The sequence below is a fragment of the Oryzias latipes genome, chromosome 3, assembly GCF_002234675.1.
Source record: "Oryzias latipes chromosome 3, ASM223467v1".
Classification (NCBI taxonomy): domain Eukaryota; kingdom Metazoa; phylum Chordata; class Actinopteri; order Beloniformes; family Adrianichthyidae; genus Oryzias; species Oryzias latipes.
In genome coordinates, this window is record NC_019861.2 from 29,687,054 (window position 1) to 29,708,222 (window position 21,169).

The following is a 21,169-nucleotide window of genomic DNA, read 5'->3' on the forward strand; positions in this document are numbered from 1 at the left end:
AGGACTTAACAAAAAAAAAAACGTTTTTAAATCAACGCGGGATCTTGGTCAATTTGTCCATTAAAACTTACGTTTGAGTAGATTTAAGTTCAGGTAAATTTTAAATAAACATGTTGTATCACTACGGTTGGTTCTGTTTTGGCAATTTTTGTTTTATTTTATGAAATCCTACACTTTTAGGTACCATACAGAGGATTTTCCCCCAACTTCCGGTGAAAAGGAACGCACCACTGTCACGTTCTTGCTAGCTAGTGTAGCGCCTCTTTTGACTTTTAAATTTTCGACGCGAGTACATCGACGACAGGTTTTCTGGTAAGATGACTCTTCAGGAAGACCTAACCAAGTTCCTATTTTGTCTATTTGTATATGCTAAACATGGAGAGACACGTGCTTGTTTTAGAAGGAGCCGTTTCTGTAAAAGAAGGGATAAAATTGTTATAGTTTTTAGCCTGTGATCGCCATCTTTGGAATTTGTCGAGACATGTTTTATTTTTCTCCCCCGATTATTTTATTAGTAATTATTAATGTGTTATATTGTTGAAACTAGGCTGAAAGACAATATTTCATTAAAGTCTGGAATATTTAAGAAAAGTGGTACGGAAAAAAAGACATGTTTGACGAGCGAAATCAGGCCCTTTTAAGTAAAGACCCGCTTTTTGACCCGTGTGCTATCCTATGACCCCACCGTTACATTGAAGTGTTCTCCCTACCATGATAAAGGTGGAAATATTTCATGTAATCCATGGACACCAGTGAAGATCACAAATCATTGAAGAAAAAAGGTTCAGCGCACTGTCTAGTGGGTCTAGATGACCCAACTCCCAATGTTAAAGTGCCTAGGATAGCACAAGGGTTAAGGATTTAGAGATGTCGTTGCTAAGAACAACATTTAAAATCAAAGTCAGTTGGCTACGTGCTACAAACTTGAAATGTTTTCTTAAACGCACAGCATTGTTCAACATCACAATCAGTGCTAAGATTGTGTTAACTGTTGAGCACGGTGGTGGAAGCTTGGTCATTTGTGCTGCAGCTTAAACTCCCAGAGACCCCAGTGTCTCGGAGCTTTTGAGTGACAAGTTTGTAAACATCTGTCAAAAATAATGGGCTGACACCATTGATTACCATTTGACATCAATCAAAGCGTTGCAATAGACCAGACTTTTATCTGATTGGAATATATTTTTTAACAGTAAAGTTTTTTATTAAGTAAAACCTTAACATTTAGTCTTTCAGCAGGCACAACAACACCACTTCTATGAGTTTAAGGACTTATGTTTCTGGTTTTTATAAAGTACCTGACTGATGTTCGACTTAACAAGCAGACGCTACACCAAAGTCATTTGTTCTCGTTGTTCATTCTGAACGTGATGCATGGATGTGTTCTCTTTTAATGGCTCCCTTCTTTTTTCTGTTTCCACCTTCTTCCTGTCCTGTGTGAGTGAAGAGGTCACCATGGCAACCACACCTCAGGGTGGCGATGAGGAAAAGCAGAATCTGGGCCCCAGTGAGCACCTCACGAATGCGTGCAGGTCAGACAGTCAGTTGAGCAGAAGCAAATTAGCACCGCAAACGAGTTGTTTTTGTTGTTTTGACGGATAAGAGGAAAACACATGAAGCAAACCCTTCATACATCTGTTTATAAACTTCAGCATATCATTTATTTTTCTAGCTGATGAAAGAATTATTTGTATTTCTGTGCATTGGTTTGAATCCAGGGATTGGTCCAAAGATCTGACAGAGGAGGTTAACGTGAGACTGGATGGTACACTCCAAGAGTTTCTGCAGAACTACAAGAGCAGGGAGGAAGACCAGAGCAACAAAGGTGGGCATGTTTGTGATTTAAGTATTTACTTTTTATTTTTTTATTTTCAGAAAGAAAGGTTATGATGAGTATGAATCACATTCAATGCTTACAGATTTGGCCGAAGAGTGTTGTCGTCAAGCCGGGATCTACTATTTTAGGATTTTGAAGAACATGATGGAGAGGCGGGTCATCAGTGACAACTCTGTGAGTATGTCGCCCTCCTGTGGCCATTGGAAAAACCGCAGTTATATTTGATTTGAAATTCGATCACTGCATACCTTACTTTTACTCCAGTCATTCATTTTATTTCCTTCAGAGTAAACTTCTTTTTCTACTGTTGGCTGTAGGGACTTTTGTCAAATGGTTTCCACCGTTGTCTGGTGGCGTGCTGTCTGGAGGTCCAGATAGCTTCAAACCACCTACCGTGTGATTTCCCCCAGCTTCTTCGCATCCTCCAGCTCACGCCCTACCACCTGATAAAGGTGTGTTTGCAGCTTAGACTAGTAGTCAACATGTGATCAGAGCTTATTGGCCCTTGTCACATCTATAACTTCCTTTTGTCCAGGTGATTGAGCTTGTGAGGACACTCGATCAGCACTATCATGTCTGCAAGTCCCTCTCTCAAGTGAAACAACAAATCCTGGAGAGCTTGGCCTGGACCGGCGACTCGCCACTGTGGGAGGAGATCCAAGCTAATGGCGGCCGTTTTCCTCTCATCCAGCAGGTGGACACAGACAGATCAGATCTGACACGTTTTCATCTTTTGGTGTCTAACAGAATGTCAGGACTTTGCAGCTCCTTCCAGCAGAGCAGTGTTTTAGAATCCCTTGTGCTGTATGCAGGTGATGCCACAAAGTTTCCTTGAAAGTCCTGTACGTCCAGACTCAGGCTGTCACCAACCACAAGGTCCTCTAAAAGTGTAGCCAAAACTCTGGGTTTTCTTTGCACTTTGCACTGAAGACTGAACTCTTGCTCTATTTTGTCAGATCGAGTCAGTTTGGAGACGTGTTTTTCCTCCAACGACGATGAAGAGCACTCCACAACAGTGAACAAGGCGGAGAAGAACAACTTCCTGCATCAGTTTTCTCGCATGGTGAGCGTCGTCGTCTGTTTACTGTTTTTGGAAACGGGTGAGGTTTGGTGCAGCTTTGCTTCTGTTTGGCCGCAGGTTTACACCATGACAGCAGCACGTCTGGAGGATCTGGGCTCCAAACTAAAGCTCTCTGGTGATCTGAGGAGGTCGATCTGGACCTGTTTTGAGAACTCGCTGGTTCAGCACCCTCGCCTCATGGTGAATCATCACCTGGATCAGCTGCTCTTCTCTTCCATCTACATCACAGCTCAGGTGAGCTTGGATTTCCTCCTTCATGCTGGTGAACGTTTTGGCCATAAAAACCAGCGCGCTGTTATTTGAAAAAAGTATTTCTTGATTCCACCAAAATCTCAGTTGTTTTTTTTTCGTCTGTAACAAAGATGGACGCCTTAAAAACATATCAATACTCCAGGAATCCGATTTACAAAGACCCATATTAAAATCCCACTCCAATCATCTTTTAAAGTGTTTCCATTAGTTTTTTTTTTAATTATTATTATGATTGTGCCGTTTTTAGCTAAACCCAAAAAAATCAGTCGTTTTCTGGGACATCGTTTCTGCAGATCAGCAGGAGTTGTGGATGGGACTGTTGGCGCTCTTATTTTAAACGCCATTGTTTCGTCTGCTCCTGATTCATTATGACTTAAATAAAGAAATAGTCAGAAGTGAATCTTTTTTTTTTTTAAATGTCCTCCATCATCAGAAAAATGCCACAAAAACATGTTAAAAACACCAAAACCGCTCGCTTTTAGTGGAGTACGAAACCGCGTACCGTGTGCTGGTGGTTTAGCATTTGAGGGTTTTAATTCAAGAGTGATTCCATGATAAATAGGAGGTGCAAACATAAATATTTGAGTGAGGATTGTGGAAGATACTAGAATGGACCTCATAGATGGAGATTGTTCTGGAGCAAATAAAAACAGTCCACGGCTCCTTAAGCTAGTCAGACATGGATAAACATGAGCACCAAGGTGGGATGTCTGCAGCATGGCAGAGCTGGCGAGTCTGAAACGGACGATGATCAATGCTGCTGTTGCAAAGGGCTCAAAGATGGGGCACAGGCAGGGGTTGGGGGTTCTAACGCCAGTTGTATCGTCTCCTCTTCCCAACCACACCTGTGTGGCTGTGCTCTGCTTTCCTCTTCCATGCTCGGTAAAACTCACCGTAAGTGCCAACTACATTTATGTAGCGTACTCCTCCCAGTTTCTGCTCGGCTGTGTTGTATGTGACACAATCTGTGCTCTGACAAACTGTGCTCTCCCCATTCCTGTTTACCCTGTACACATCAGACTTCACCTACGACTCCCACCACTGTCATCTGCAGAAGTTCTTAGATGACAGTGCCATTGTGGGCTGTGTATCAGGGGGGGGGTGAGCAGGATTACAGGGGGGTCATCACTGACTTTGTTAGCTGGTGTGAAGTTAACCACCTGCTGCTTAACACCAGCAAGACAAAGGAGCTGATACTGGACTTCAGGAGGTCCTCACCATCACAGTCACCGGTGAACATCCAGGGTTCAGACATTGAGGTCGTGGACACATTTAAATATCTGGGTGTTCACCTGAACAACAGACTGGACTGGTCCAACAACACGGATGCTCTGTACAGGAGGGGCCAGAGTCGCCTTCACCTGCTGAGGAGACTGAGGTCCTTTGGCGTGTGCAGACAGCTGCTGAGGACCTTTTACGACACTGTGGTGGCCTCAGTGGTCCTTTATGGAGTTGTGTGCTGGGCGGGGGGCAGTGCAGGCAGAGACTTGAAGAGGCTTAACAAACTGGTAAGAAAGGCCGGCTCTGTCCTGGGCTGCACACTTGAGTCCATCGAGGAGGTGGCGGACAGGAGGATGTTGGCTAAGCTGACATCCATCATGGATAACCCCTCCCACCACCTGCACAAAACTGTAGAGGCACTGACCAGCTCCTTCAGCACAAGACTGTTGCACCCTCAGTGTAAGCAGGAGCGCTACCGCAGGTCATTCCTCCCCACAGCCATCAGACTGTACAACACCGTGTCAAAGTGACACTCCACGGTCCCAGGGGTGTTTTTCTGTTTAGTCATTGATTCATTTACTTTTGTTGTAGTTGTTGTTTTTCAATTTTAAATTGTTTTTTGTTCCTGAACAGTTGTTTGTTTTTGTTTTTGGTGTGAACTTCATTAGTTATTTCTGTATTTTGAAAAAATTTGTAATGTTTTTTTTGTTTTGTTTTTTACAGTTTACATGTTTCGCAGATGTTTTTTACACTTTTGCAGCTGTATTTATTTAATATTTATTTCTTTATTTAATAAGAATCTCATTTTTGATAATAATTTTTCATAATAATTTTAGTAATATTTTTAATTATCTAATATAAATGTCATTTGTGATGTCCTTTATTGATGTTATATTATATAGATTATTTCTGAATGTCGTGTTGCTGCCACAGAAATGAAATTTCCCCATTGTGGGATTAATAAAGTCATCATCTATCTATCTATCAATCACACCAGTTATAACTACACAGCGTTAAGAAGTTTACTGTTTTTAAGGTGCAAAAAGGCAGCGTAAACTCTTGGTTTTATTCCCTATTTATGTTTGTATTTGAAAGCTTAAACTGAGTCTTTAACTCCTGGTGTTTGCCTTTTATTCTTTCACAGGTTACAAGGACCACATTAACTGTCAGTGACATCATGGACGCCTACAGCTCTCTGCATTATTCCACAGACGGTGTAAGTTTGTTAAAAACATGCCAGTTTGTTTTAGTGATCTCACACTTTGTGTCTGTGTGCGTCAGGCAGCGATCGGTGCGTACATTTATAGATGTGTGTGCAGAGGCGTTTCAAAGATAGTTTTAAGCTGCTGACATTTCAATTGTGTGTGTGTAAATTCATTGTACGTTTTGTACACCAGCTCATTGGCCTTGTGGTAGAGTGGTAGGCCGAGTCATACCAAAGACTCTAAAAATGGGACCCTGCTTGACCCTCAGAGTTAAAGGGTCGGATTGGGGGTTGAACCATCGCACGGTTCCCGAGTGCGGCTTTGTCTGCAGCTCACCGTTCCCCCAGGGGACGTGACACTAACGGGACTTGAACTTATATGAATACACAACTGCAAGTGCACACAGTTGGGCAAAAAAATCAAGTTTCTAATCAAGTATTACACTTTTGAGACTCTTTTCTCTCCATCTGCTTTAAAAAAACAAAAAAAGTCTGCAAAACCGTGAGACTGTGAAATAGCGAGTGAACACTGTCGTTAAATCTAGTTCCTATTTCCTGTCCAGCTGTTGCAGATTAGCTTTCAACTATAACTATGATTATAGACATTAAACCATTTTTAGAATAAGTCCTCCTAGCACCCTCATTTATCTAGCTTTATTTATAACAATATTTTAGAACATTTACACTGAGATTACTTATAAACCATCTGATCCCAAATCCCTGATTCTAAAGCCTTTTTCTGTCCTCAGGTCTGCAAAGACCTGCAGATCACAGACCCTGTCATGGAGACTCAAGGAACAGGTGACGACTTCATGCAACTAAAGGTTTCACTAATCTGCTATAGAAAATCTTTATTTAGCTGCTGCTTATTTATGGTTGACTACAGTTTGATGTAGAAGTTAATTTGATGATAAATCAACATTAACCCCAAAGAAATGGAAAAGCATTTATCCAAGCCCATCCAAAAGATACAAAACTTGACAAATATTACACAAATATTTATTAACCAAATACTAGGGCTGCGCAACCAATCGCAAGTTTATTGTTATCGCAACATCAAGCTGTGCTATACGCATATCGCAAAAGACGGCGGGAAATGGGATAAATGGTTACCTTAAATGTGCTAAAACAAACTTATGGCAGCTTGAAGTATTTAACGAAAAAAAATAAATCCAGTTATGCGTTTGACCAATCGGATGGAGCCCTTTTCTGTTAGATGCTTGTCTGCTATGTAGACAAGGGTCATTTGGAGAATCATTTAAATGATTTTGACTCTTATTTAAATCAAACTGTTGCAGTGAAATAGAAATGACGTTTTTGGTTATTTTGCTATTTGTTCATGTGTCACAAGTCAAATCGTTATTCAATATTGATCATTAATATTGCGCATCGTGAGTTTTCCTCTTATGGTGCTGACCTACCAAATGCATATTCATATATATACTCATTCATACACACACACACACACATATATATATATATATATATATATATTTCCATACATATATAGATTCTTACATTTTGCTCCCACAGAGAGCTTATAACTAACTCTCTTATAAGTTATAGTAATGAGGATGTTGTTATTTCCTCCTTATCTTTGGTTCATTGTTTTAAAATTCTTCAAATAACCCTTTGGTCATCCATGGATGGTGTTTGTGGATTGTCATAGTGAGTCAATGTTTTGTTTTTGGTTCATTCCAAACCTCACAGTTGACATCCTGACGCCCAGCTCTCCCAGGGAGGAGGAGGGAGGAGGCAGCTTCATCAGTTTTTACCGAGCCTACAGCAGCAAAATGCAGAACTTTGCTAAACAGTTTGACCCCGCTTGCAGGGTGAGTGAAAAACCATTAGAAGCAAGACAAAGCCTCTGAATTTAGACTTGTGAACATGGAAAAAATGTGAGTGTTTAAATACATTTTAGTCTTGATATTTAGTGACTCCACACAGGCTGGTGGAATCTCACCTCCGTGTGAAGAGGAGGACGGGCAGAAAGTGAGACGGTGTGTAAGTGAGACTGTAAATTTCATTTCCTGTCTCTCTGGTCCAGGGGGACACTCCGCCTTCGTCTCCGTATCCCAAACGGCAGAGGGAATTCTCTGCAAGGTACCGCGTTCTCAACACCAACCTCTTCATCTCACGGCTGAACAAAGACAGCCCGTCTCTGCTGACGCCCACTCGCACCTGCGTGTTCGGCTCAAGCCCCGCTGAGGTTCGCCGCACGCCGCACACCTCCACCACACCGCCGCACACCTCTACCACACCGCAACACACCTCTACCACATCGCCGCACACCTCTACCACACCGCCACACACCTCTACCACACCGCCGCACACCTCCACCACACCGCCGCGCCACCACGCCACACACCTCCACCACACCGCCGCACACCTCCACCACACCACCGCACACCTCCACCACACCGCCGAACACCTCTACCACACCGCGACACACCTCTACCACACCGCCGCACACCTCCACCACAAACCTCTACCACACCGCGACACACCTCTACCACATCGCCGCACACCTCTACCACACCGTCACACACCTCCACCACACCGTCACACACCTCCACCACACCACCGCACACCTCCACCACACCGCCGAACACCTCTACCACACCGCGACACACCTCTACCACACTGCCGCACACCTCCACCACAAACCTCTACCACACCGCGACACACCTCTACCACATCGCCGCACACCTCTACCACACCGTCACACACCTCTACCACACCGCCGCAAACCTCCACCACACCGCTGCACACCTCTACCACACCGCGACACACCTCCACCACACCGCCGCACACCTCCACCACACCGCCGCTCACCTCCACCACACCGCCGCACACCTTCACCATACCTCTGCACACCTCCACCATACCGCCGCACACCTCCACCACACCGCCGCACACCTCCACCACACCGCCGCTCACCTCCACCACACCGCCGCACACCTCCACCACACCGCCGCAAACCTCCACCACACCGCTGCACACCTCTACCACACCGCGACACACCTCTACCACATCGCCGCACACCTATACCACACCGCCACACACCTCTACCACACCGCCGCAAACCTCCACCACACCGCCGCGCCACCACGCCACACACCTCCACCACACCGCCGCACACCTCCACCACACCGCCGCTCACCTCCACCACACCGCCGCACACCTTCACCATACCTCTGCACACCTCCACCATACCGCCGCACACCTCCACCACACCGCCGCACACCTCCACCACACCGCCGCTCACCTCCACCACACCGCCGCACACCTTCACCATACCTCTGCACACCTCCACCATACCGCCGCACACCTCCACCACACCGCTGCACACTTCCACCACACCGCCGCACACCTCCACCACAACTCCACTCCACTCTCAGCAGAACCCGGCAAATGTCGCGTTTCTTCAACTGAATTTGAGCCCTTGTTTTTCAGAGTCTTTGTGTAATAAACAAGGTCGGAGCAAAAATTCCTCTGAAAGGACGCGCTCTGTCGTTCAGAGAGGAAGAGGAGGACGAGGAAGGGCCTCCTGCTAAGAGGCGTCAGTCAGACGGTCAGTCCGTCCTGCACCATCGTCTGACCGAAGTCATCGAGGATCGGTCCAAAGCGCTGAATCACGTCCGAGTTTGACCGTCTCTTCAGCAGGAAGTCTGACGTTCTTCCTCTTTTAAAAACACTCAAACGATGTAAAAAAACAAAAATCTTGTTTAATATAAACCCATGAATATATATTATATATATTAATATATATGTATTTCTATGTACATATTTTGGGCTTGTTGCCCTCAAACCTACAGAATAATGGGAACTCCTGCCTTGTGATGATCAGACAGGTGTGGTATTTTTGAGCGCGGTTACAGGAAACTGCTTTAAAAGCTTTCACACGCTCCAGAGGAAAGGGGAAACCTGTGAGAAGGACTTCATTAGCCACGAGTATTTACAAAGCTGTAGAGGCTTATGATTACTGGTATGTGTTGATCTGGTAAAGCATTCATTTAATGGATTCCTGATGAAAAGATCGTTTTTTTTAAGAGAATTTGAAAGGAACTAAGTGCACTTTCCAGGATATAGAGGAGAAGCTCTAGTATTAAGAATGAAGTGAAGAAGACTTTTTTTTTTTTTAATCTGACAGAATAATTCTGTCTGGATTTACCAGCAATTCATCTGCTTTAACCAAAAACTAACCGCAGATACAATCAATATGGTTTGGTCTCTTTAAGATCCACTCAGAAAATCGTTTTTTACATTTGAGCTGAATGCTTTTTACAGAAACTTTCTTCCTTTATGAATAAATTTTTTCTCTGTTTATTGTGAAAATGCATAAGCTACGCACGCCACAGCTTGTTTAAAAGTGAGTTTGTTGCCTCACTGATGGTATAGAAAACATTTAGGATTTTGCACACAAAGTCCTGAAGTCTGTTTTATTTTTCAGCAGGTCTTAAAAGCTGAAAGAGTTGTTAAGAATTGCTTTTGTATGAATATTTTTTTGTATGTTAGTCCTGTTGTTATCATTGAATAAACTCTGGTAAATCACCAATAAGAGAATGTCACTTTAAAAAGGGTTTTCCTGCGTTTCTGATTCAAAAAGTGTTTCCTTTTTATTCCCCTCATACATTTGTGCAGTTTAAGGGAGTTAGTAGATGTTTAGATGGTACAAAGTTTATGGCTTTAAGTTTAAACTTTTAGAGGAATTCTTATGAGCCCCAAAGTCAAGTTTATTAATGGATCTATTTAGCTTTATTTTGATACGAATTTAAGAGAATATGGATCAATGTGACCTCAAGACTGATAAAAATGGCGTTGGTGTTTTTAACGTGGCATTTTTTTCATGATGGAGGACATATATGAAGAAAATGAAGTATTTCTTTTTTCAAATCCTGAATTGGGAGCAACCATCTGGCTAAAAACGGAACGGCTCAACAGCTCCGATATTTTTCTTCTTCTCCGATAATGTTAGTTTGGGGTTGTGAGGGGCTGTAAGCTAATGGGAGAGAGTGTAAACAGAGAGCTCTCAGTAATGGGTGACGGAAAGCAAGGGTGGAATTTCTAACAAACTATTGTCGCTCTGCAGAAACTCTGTTCTAGAAAACGACATTTCTTTTTGGATTCTGGCTAATAACGACATCATTAAAAAACTGCTGGGAAAGCTGAGAGAATGAATGTGAACATGAATGTCAGTAGTTGAAATTTCAGCTCCTTTAAGCTCTACAGTCATTTTCAGCATCGGCTGTTCCACCGCTGCTGCTGAACTTCTTTGAAGCCAAAAGTATAATAATAAAATAATAATACATTTTATTTATAAGGTGCTTTTCTGGGCACTCAAGGTCGCTGCACAGCATGTATACAGTATAAAAATACAATAAACAGTTAAAACAACAATTTAAATACATTCACAATTAAATAAAATGTATATAAAAACATGAAAAGGTCACTGTTAGTGAAGAGGCCCAGGAGACGTTTTTCATAAAGACAAGCTCAATTGATCAAAGCAGAGCAGAAGCACCAATATTAGAGTAAAAACGTTTATAAAACACATTAAAAAAAAGATTTCTTTGAAACATTGGACGTATCCACTGAATTCTGTTCTTTCATTTCATACATGATCCCCACGGTCATGGGGCCTCCCTCCACAGAGAGCGATTTATGATGGCCGTGTAGGGGTCACTTTGAAATGGTCACCTCTGCAGCCCGACTGACGTGACAAATGGCGGCGTGGTGACTGAGAAGCGCTCCGTGTGTGTACAGATTGGCCTGTCCAAAGGTGAACCAGGCCTTTTCAGAGACACAATACTCCCCCAACGCCTCGACTTGACCTGCTGAAAGCAAGGCCCATCTCATAGAAATGTTATTTTCTCGCATGTCTTATGTGATAAAAGACTTTCCTTTGAGTTGTTTTTGTACCCGTGTTTCCTTCATGTCTTGTTTTTAGCCTTTGTTTAGATCCCTGCACTCATCCCTGCGGCATTTCTTCCCACAGCCCTTCACATGTTCATTCTTCTCTCCTCGCTTGTGCTCACACACCTCTGGTCAGGACTGATAGTTCCAACACGCTCTTTCAAACGCTTCCAATTCTGCTGCAGGCTATTCCAGCACCCGTAAAGATAGCCAGCTTATGTTTCAGCTGGAGCTATCTGCACCGGGTAGCCATGCTCTGCACATCACACGACTGCAAGTGCTCTTATGAGGCAGCAGGTCCTTCACACTGCAAATAAGCAAGCTCCAGCCCAGAGGTGGGTTAAAAAGACAACTTTAGCTTTCCCTCCAGCAGGGGGGGCTTGAACCAGCAGTTCCTCCAGGCTCCAGCAGGGAGCAGAAGTGTTCTTCCACCAGCTCCGTCACACATCCAGCAGTGGCTCCATTTGCTGAAGACATTTAATCTGAAATATAGGTTGTAAGTTTATTACCAGCCAGTGAAGGGAGCTGGAATGGAATAGCCATTTCACAAAGACATATCAAAAAATACCATCTCTGAGGCAGTGGAAAATTACATGAAAATATTACCATTATACAAATGGAAAGTGTGATTGAATAATGTGCCGAAGAAGATAAATGAAAAGCACTTTGTTCAAAAATGTGGCACTAAATAGGTTTTTAATTTCAGTGGCGGGATAAAAGAAGCCCATTTTAACCCCATTTCATTTTCAATTGATTAGCAGCAGCACACCTGCAGGTGAAGGGGGGGGGGCTTATCGTCTCGTTATCAGTTAATTAATATGCGTGCACACATGCCAATTATCTTTCCTCTGCCATTTAGCAGAAATGAGACATTGATGTTTTAATGGCGCAGGAATGGATAACTCCTCTGCTGCTTTAAAGACAAAGAAACTGATTAACAGAGCAGGGAAAAATATATGTTTATATATAGAGAGCCATGTATGGAAAACTCCGGTAAGGGAGAGTCCATAATGGGCACGTTCCATTTGAAGGACATGCAGACTTCCATCCTTCTACCGTGCAATAACCATTAAAGGACTCAAGGCCACATCAAGTGAAGCAAACCTAAGATGAAAGTTATATTAATCATTATTCGCTTTACTGTACTGTGTGTGCCGAATTCATGTCCCCGAGTCACCGGCAGTGTTATGTGCCAGTGAAATAGGCAATATTACAGAAAGAAGCTCTTTTGACATTTCTCATTTCTGCATAAATGCGCTTGGTTGCGCATTGTGCCCAAGGCTGTTTGCTTTACTTATTTATTTATCTTCCTAAATCGGTGTTCTTTCATCTCAAAAGTGAAAAGATTTTGTCTGATCAAAAAAAAAAATGGACCGTACCAGCTATTACAGTCGAAGAAAATAGTAATGGCTGCTCGCACAGCTCTGCTAGAAATAAGAACGCTGACAGAAGGACAAATAATAGGAAAACTTACAACTTTGGGGCTTAATCTTCTTGCACAGTAATAGACCATTTATGTGATGTGTATAATGGCCTGCCAAAATATTCTCAAGTGCTAGTCTTATTTTCCAGCCGGCGTTTCTTTAAAGATGTTCTTCACAGGGTATCTTTTGTGAATATATGATCAGAGGCACGACAGCTCGGGTCTTTAATCTTACACTGGCCTTGAAGAATGTCACAGATTTCAACCAGCCTGCCCCTCCTCCTCCTCCTCCATCCCCATAACTGTGTGCCTATTAACACTATGCTGCATGCATGGCTCTGACAAGGGTATTAGTTTCTTTATGTGTGGTAGTAGAAAGAATAAAAAGAAAAAAATATATATATATGTATTTTTTGGGGAAAAATCTGTCATGACCATTTGATCATCAAATGCCAGTCGGATCTTTGGAGAGCCGGGTTGTAAACAACCAAAGCAGCAAAGACTGGCTCAAAAAGATGCCAAATTTAACTTTAGCTTTGTTAAATTCTAACTCCAAAGCATTCTCAGGCTTTACTGTCTCCCGTTCACTGGGGTTTTCATCAGCACGTTTGCTGCTTTTGAAGCTGTGACACAAAAATTGACTGTACTCCCTACGAGCTGTAAGCCAATAATATAGTACTGCAACCTTACGCTGAAACAAGCAGAGGCTTTAGAAAAAGACCTCAGCTTTATTTAATAATCAGTTGCCAAAAATGTAATGTAAATAAAACTAGTGCTGTCATGCAATTCATTTTTTGTGCGATTAATTTAATTAATCTATTTTTAATTAAATCTATGTGAAAAGTCTCATTTTCAGGTATTTTCATTGAAAGTTGTGACATTGTAGCACAGTAAAAGATCAACAACTAAAAAAGAGGCTTTATGAAAGTTTTTTTTTTTATCATAACAGACTTCCAACCTTTATTTTACACCACCAAGGTTTTTTTTTTAAATCTTGAACAATTGTGAAAAATAACAAAAAGAAAACATCAGGTCCAGAGTGTTTTTAACTCAACAATCCAAACTTCTTATTACATATGTTGACATACATTATTCCACAGTTTATCAGACAGTGGAAAAGACGTGAGGGATTTCAGAGTTTGCTTTACACGTTTGGTGAACTGGATTATTTTAAAGCCTGGGATGCTGCAGAAGAGGAAAAAAAAAAAGAGAATGAGGAGGTGACTCCGGAGGAATATTTTGTTTATTTGTTCGGACTGGACAAAAAGAAGCAGGAATAGGTGAACTTTCACCCTGAAATGAGGCTTTGTTTAACTTATCCTAACGTTTAGAAAAGCAGTGGCGCAGGTTCAGTGTTGGCTATGAAGCCGTTGCCATAACAATGCGTCACACTGCCTTATAAATAGTCCACTTTTTGTGAAAAACGATTTCAACTTAAACTATGCCAAGATGAAAGTACTAATAATTGGTTTGATATGTATTTCTTTTGTAAGTGACTATGGTATAAGTGGGATAATGGCCTTCCACAATAACAGATTCTGCAGATGTAACTGTCCAACATGATTGGGCTTCTGCATCATCATTTAATACAGGACAACTTATCAGGCATTATCGCTTACATAATAGATCATAGTTATTGATTAAAAACAAGATTAAAACAATAAAGAAATGCAGTAATATGTCTGTTATTCATGAATCGCAGTAAATGCAATAATTTGACATCCCTAAATAAAATATATTTGTATTTAAATGTGCTTAAAAGTTCATCTTTCTGCCTCATATCTATAAATCAGAATAATAGGATAAGAGGACGTTAAAGCAAAAATGATGAGATCGTTTGTGATCTCTATGACAGTCAATTTTCCCGCCAAAACATAAAAGTGTTTAGAATATCTCCAGCTTTGTGTTTTATTTTTCTACTTTAAACAGGATCTAATGCAAATGTTTAGACAAAAATGATTTGTATCTTCAAAGTTTAAGGCTTTGTTTTACATATTTTGGTGACATATTATTATTATTTTTCCTGAAGACATATAATCTGGTCTGCTCAATTGGCAGGAAAAATGGAGCAAGGCTTCCTACAATCCACCCCAGCTTCTTTGCTCCCAAAGAAGTTCACTGAATAGACCACAAACGAATATGAGGACTGAAATATCTAACCATTAAGTTTTTGGTCAAATGTCAAAGCAATGAAAAGTCTGTAGGACACTGCAAATAGATTATGAATGAGTGGAAAACCCCATAAAGTCCTGAAGGCAAATGAGATTTAACTGAAGATAAAGGTCAGGGTGCTGGAGGAGAGATACAGGGAGGCACGAGGACAAGGATGACTTGATTATCCTGGATGGAAGCACAAAGAGACATGTCCTTTTCCAACAGGGTCAAAAAATAAAGGCCATCCTCTAATAACGGAAGCAAACCTGCCAGCTGGGAATGTTTGCAAAAACACCAAAGTAGATGCACAGACCCACAGTTTTGCATGGACACAAATAATTTGTTTAAATGGTTCTGTAGCTGTGCATATAAAGAAAGAAAGCAATGTATGTATAAATAAACATTATTTTCTACATTTAAAATGTGATGTGGCCTCTTACAAACAAGCAAATGAAAAACACCCACATGGATGGGTTTTATCTATTAACACAAATAGTTGTGTTGCTGAACAGGGACACAAAAATCTCTCGCTACAGTGCTGCAATAGCGCAAAAACTGCAGTAAGTGACACAACGTTTGATTGTTTTTGCATCATCCAAGGTTGTACTTGAACATCATACTGCTGCACAATTCTAAGATAGCTCTGCACATCGAAACACTTTCTGATTTAAAAATAGTTCAATGTCTGGAGTGACAATGTTGGTGGGATGTGCAGTTCATCTATTGTGGAACTCTGAAATAGAGATTTAAGACAATAAAGTAGATAAATGTATAGAAAATATATGCACTTGATAATAATAATCATGTTGACTTCTGATTATGATGTAACATAGAATAAAATTAACATTACAAGGGTAAAAACCTGCTGTTTTTTGTATAATGATACTAAAACTTTTTGAATAGGATAGTAATAATGATATTAATAATAAATTTGATTTCAAACGCCTTTAAGGTCACCCAAGGTAGCTGTACAAGGTTAAAAATAAGAAAAAACAGAATAAAACATTAATAAGAAATTATCAGAGTAAAACATGAGTAGACATAAAAACAGGATCGAAAAACAGACAAATGAGGTTGTGTATAGTATCTCACTTCTTTTCCAATCCTTTCCTTTTGGCTTTTCCCTTCAGGGGTCGCCACAGCGAATCAGCTTCCTCTGTCTAACCATGTCTTCTGTCCCTTCTCTTCTAACACCAGCTACCTTCATGTCTTTGTTCCCTGCATCCACAAACCTCCTCTTTGGTCTTCATCTTACCTGGCAGCTCTAGACTCAGCTTCCTTCTTCCAATATATTCACCGTCTCTCCTCTGGACATGTCCGAACCATCTGAGTCCGCCCTCTCCGACTTTATCTCCAAAACCTCTGACATGTGGTGTCCCTCCGATGTACTAATTCCTGATCCTATCCGTCCTATCTAGGATTGTATCTCATTGTGTATCCTAAAAGAAAATGCAAAAATAACCATAATCCGCCCAAAAGTGTTTGGAAAGACTACCAGGAGTTTCAGTACTTCAAACGTTTAAAAATGGCTAAACTAATCTTTTGTTAAAGTCCGGCACAGTTTTGTCAAATGTTTTAGACAGTTCTTAGTTCTGCAGGAATCGAAAAGTGTGAGATTTTTGGTGATTTGGTGGCTTATTTAATCCAATTGTTACAAAATTATAGACATAAATTGGAAAGGACCTGTTTTGGGTGCATCGCTGACACAATCTTGTCAACACTCTCATGAGGGCGTACTGCGCCACACGTGGGAATTCCAGGTACATTTACTGCTGGATGTTATGAAAATTGGTTTTTGGGGAACGCCAAAATGCTGGACACCAATTGTGGATGTGCCAGGAAGCTAACCTATTTCTTGAAACTCAAACACTACTGAAAATACACAGAACTAAAGCAATAAATAAAAAACTAGAAAAGTATACATAAATTTCTTCAATAAAACTATAGAAGAATAACTTCAAAACAAACAAAACAACAAACTAAGAAACAAACCTTTTTTCTTCAATGATTTGTGATCTTCACTGGTGTCCATGGATTACATGAAATCCTCTTCACCTTTATTTAACTTTGTCATGGTAGGGAGAACACGTCAATGTAAGGGTGGGGTCATCTGGACCCCATAGGATAGCACAAGGGTTAGTGACAGATGAATGTTTTTTGTGTTTCAAGGTGAGGAACGGACTTTGGGACTTGCTCATCACTGAATGCAGAACTCCCTTCATCGGACATGAACGATCTAACAAGCGCAGCCCCTCTGTCAGGCTGCGCCTATGAACCTGTGCATAAACGTGGGCGTGAACATGCTCTGCTCATGTAGCGGAACACCTTCAAAGGAAATGGGGAAAAATAAGAAATTGTACTCTAAATGTCATTTATTCAGCCCGGATGTCACGGTGACCTTCAGCCGAATCGGCTCCTCTATTGTGAAGGTAGACGAGTGCGCTGTGTAAAATATCAAATTTGATAAGAAAAAAAAAGGCTGTGAAGGTGAATGTATGATGGTTCAGTGGGTGGGGGGGTGGGAGGCACTGTGGCATCACTACATCAGGTGTAAGTGTTATCTAAATAGACTGGATAGAACTGTTCCTCGTCCAGGTTGAATTGTTTTTTTTTTGGTGACTATGATGTCTGTTAGAGCAAAGCAGCTCTAAATGGATTCTTCTTTAGTTAATGTTTTCATATTTGCTGTTCATGTTTAAGTCAATTATTGTAAAAAAACAAAAATGTAATCACTTTTAACTTGGTGGCAAACTCAGTTTCATGAATGCTTTAAGTATTTCATCTTGAAGTTGCACGTGTGTGTTGTCTGACTGTTGCACACACGAGGCCCAGATTTCTGTTTTTTACTCCGATAAATCACAATTCAGACTCTTGGAAACTAAATTAAAGTCCCATTCCAATCATTTTTTGAAATACATTTTTAAAGCGTTCCCAGCGGTCTTTTAATCAGGATTATACCATTTTTAGCCTAAATCTGAAAAACTGTCATCTCCTAGAACATAGTTTCTGCAGGGCGGCAGGAGTTCATCAGAAATTCACCTCGCAGTGGTTGGTGGAACTTTTGGCGCAGAGTAAACCTGCAACCCGTCACATATCTGTTTGCGTTCTCCCTCTAGCTTACAGCCCCTCACACCCTTAACCTAGCACTTACAACAATTTGAATAAAGTAATACTAAGAAATGCAATTTTAAGATGAAATTTATTTATATATGTCACCATGTATATATATATATATATATATATATATATATATATATATATATATATATATATATATATATATATATATATATATATATATATGTGTGTGCTTCCATCCACCATTTTCATTAGAGTGGGTCTTTAAGAATGTTGCAGACTTTTTTGAAAGAACATTTTTAAGTGTGTTTTAAGGCAGAGGTGGAGCGGTCGACCTCTGTAAAATCGCAGGTTTGGTTCTGCTCTGGGCGCCCAGTAGTTAAAGTGTCCTTGAGGAAGACACTGAGCCCCACATTGCTTTTGGTGGTTATAGGCTGGCATCAATGTTCGCCATCAGTGTGTTAATGGGTGACTGTAAAGTGCTTTGGGCCTTCTGAGTTTTAGAGCGCTAAATACACATAAACCATTTTATTAAGTTCTCCTTCTTACTTTATGTTATATGAATCATGTTTTGTTTTATCAACTTGGTTTTTGGTTCCTGTATTCCCACCTGGTTTCAGTCTTCAACCATCACAGCTGTTTTCTGTTAGTTCTTGACCCCTTGATCCATAAGAGTTTGCTTTTCCGCTTGTCTTCCCCCTTTCATTTATGGTTTAATTTTATGTTTTGTTGAGTTGAAGTTCTCTTCCACCTTTGTACGTCTCCTGCAAGCGGATTCTCCAAAATCCTAATTCCTGACAGTCAAAAAGTCAGAACTCCAGGGCCTGGAGGTAAGTAAGTTGTTGCAATGAGGACTCTTTGTTCCGAGTTTTCCACTTATATGTACTTTTTTTCTGTAAATTCTTCTGAATCCAATGCGGCGTACATAACAAAGAAAATTCTTCAGCAGGAATGCATCATTCCTTCAGCAGCATTCCTGCTCACAGGCACAAACTCACACGTGTTTTCTTTGCCATATTGAGAGTTAACAAAAATAAATTACATTTTCAACAGTAACATAAAAAATCGACTCTTTCTGTTTGCTTATAGTACTGTCTGCTACAACAACATTGTTATTCTTGATGCAGACACCCTTGAGAGCACACTTACAAACAGACTTTATCATCTTTGCACACTGCAAGCTTCTTTCTCGTTTTTTGTTATTGCTTATTAAATTTAAGTCTGAATTTGAAGTCAGTCTGTGCACATTCTGCACACCTGTTGTAGCCTTCAAACAACACGGCCTCTGTAGATAGAACAAATTCTAATTTAACATCTCATTGCATGGGATTCCTTTACAGCCTCCAGTCAAATATGAGAAAATATACAGGCTTTCTAGAAATGGTTTAGTCCTTTTTTTCACATTCTTCTGCTACAGTCATGAATGTAAAACATATTTTTAAAACATGACGAACTTTCTAATCCAACAATCAGACGTATAAGCGACCTATTGTTTTTATGTGCAGCGAGAATATCAAAGACTATCACATTTTTTAGGAATTTTTACATTACCTAAAAAACTGTATTGTGAAAAACTACCAAATGATACCAAATCCCTCCAATATGATGGTATTTGTTCACTTAGTGTTTCACATTTTAAGGAATTGAACCAACGTTTGATGTTAATATTTATAATAATATCATTTATGAGAAAAAAAGTACAACAAAACTAGCATTTGCTGTGCCAAAGCAGCAACAGAATTCAGTAGCTTAAAGATATACAGTATATGTATATAAATGATTTGGACACAATAATTGTGATATTTCTAGTCACCAATTACAAATCTAAAAGTATTTTTAAAAGGAATGTAATGAAAATATTTTATCAAACAATCTTGTTGTGCATATAAACCTGAGAAAATAAAGAGAGAATCTCATTTTCCCCTGAGATGAAAATAAAACTACATGCAAATAAGACAAAAGTGCCCATCTGTGGCAGGGCTATTTTCCTTTGCTTTGCTATGTTTAACATTCATCATCACTGGAATAAAATAAAAATCCATTAGGAGAAGAAAAGCCTTATTATCACAATAATTTCCCCCGCAGTTTTGCTGGAGCTTTTGTGTTCACCACGGCAACAGGCCTAATACCCTGAACATCACTAAACCATCTGCTGAAGGGCTTTTTTTTTTACACACATCAAATAGCACTAATAGTCTGCTAATAGCATTATTGCCTGCTGTGTCATCGTGACACAGTTCTGCATGCTCAAGGGAGGAGAGGAAAAGCTGCTCTGTTGTTTCAGAGCTGGAAGGCTCATTGCTTAAGTATTAAGATGATCTATTGTTTGTTTCCTCTCTGCATGTCTACATTTGTTTGAGTCGAATTAATTCCCAATAATCAAACCCAGGGTGCTGGTGAACGATACCTCAAAGCTACGAACAAACCGGGCACGGTAGCGTGTTCAAAAACATGCTAAACATGGGTTCTAACCATGGTTTAGCCCATAGAGTTCACACTGGATGAGCAGGGAGGGGCTTCTTTGTTTTTTGTTTCTTTAGTTTGTGTCTGACACCAACAGTTGGAGGAGGCTTGATGTGAAATGTCAAAGCGGCGGAAATGTCACGAATCTTGTTCTAGGCTTTTTCTTTCAAAGCTCTCTTCCAAAATGTGAAAGACTTGGTGTCATATGATTCCAGCTGGGAAGAAACCACATTTATTAAATTTCTCCTCCATGACTAATTTTCTAATGGTTGGCACTTCTGGGAATTAGAAGGGACGGCATCCATACGCCATCACCAAATCCAAGTTCCTGATTGGTGACAGTTTCAACCTGATTGACCTTAAAAAAAACACGCTTTCTGTGGCAACTCGGTTGTAGAAAATTGTGTAACTGTGCATTAACGTGATAGTTTTGAAGGCAGGAGCATGAAACACGCATTTATGTGTGTCTACATATACTTTTCATTGGGAGTGGCCGTTTGAACGCACATCGCTGAGAATGGTAGAAACGTAGTTTTAGATGTC

General features: G+C 40.7%; 1 protein-coding gene across 1 annotated transcript; it reads left to right on the forward strand.

The window, feature by feature from the left end:
- The first annotated feature begins 201 nt into the window (after positions 1-201).
- Positions 202-10,153, forward strand: LOC101162827 (retinoblastoma-like protein 2). The gene is made up of 14 exons (XM_023953643.1): positions 202-312; positions 1,445-1,529; positions 1,716-1,822; positions 1,917-2,008; positions 2,152-2,286; positions 2,370-2,528; positions 2,647-2,710; positions 2,791-2,897; positions 2,973-3,149; positions 5,533-5,604; positions 6,342-6,393; positions 7,303-7,424; positions 7,640-7,801; positions 9,049-10,153. The coding sequence occupies exons 2-14, from the start codon at positions 1,453-1,455 to the stop codon at positions 9,241-9,243; spliced, it is 1,521 nt and encodes a 506-aa protein (XP_023809411.1). The 5' UTR covers positions 202-312; positions 1,445-1,452; the 3' UTR covers positions 9,244-10,153.
- Positions 10,154-21,169: the final 11,016 nt, after the last annotated feature.

Excerpts from the sequence above, each read along its gene's own strand:
- LOC101162827 (XM_023953643.1), top strand. The coding sequence starts at position 1,453 with ATGGCAACCACACCTCAGGGTGGCGATGAGGAAAAGCAGAATCTGGGC. Across the intron at positions 1,823-1,916 it reads GGAAGACCAGAGCAACAAAG|ATTTGGCCGAAGAGTGTTGT; the intron begins GTGGGCATGTTT and ends CAATGCTTACAG. Across the intron at positions 7,425-7,639 it reads AGTTTGACCCCGCTTGCAGG|GGGGACACTCCGCCTTCGTC; the intron begins GTGAGTGAAAAA and ends TCTCTGGTCCAG.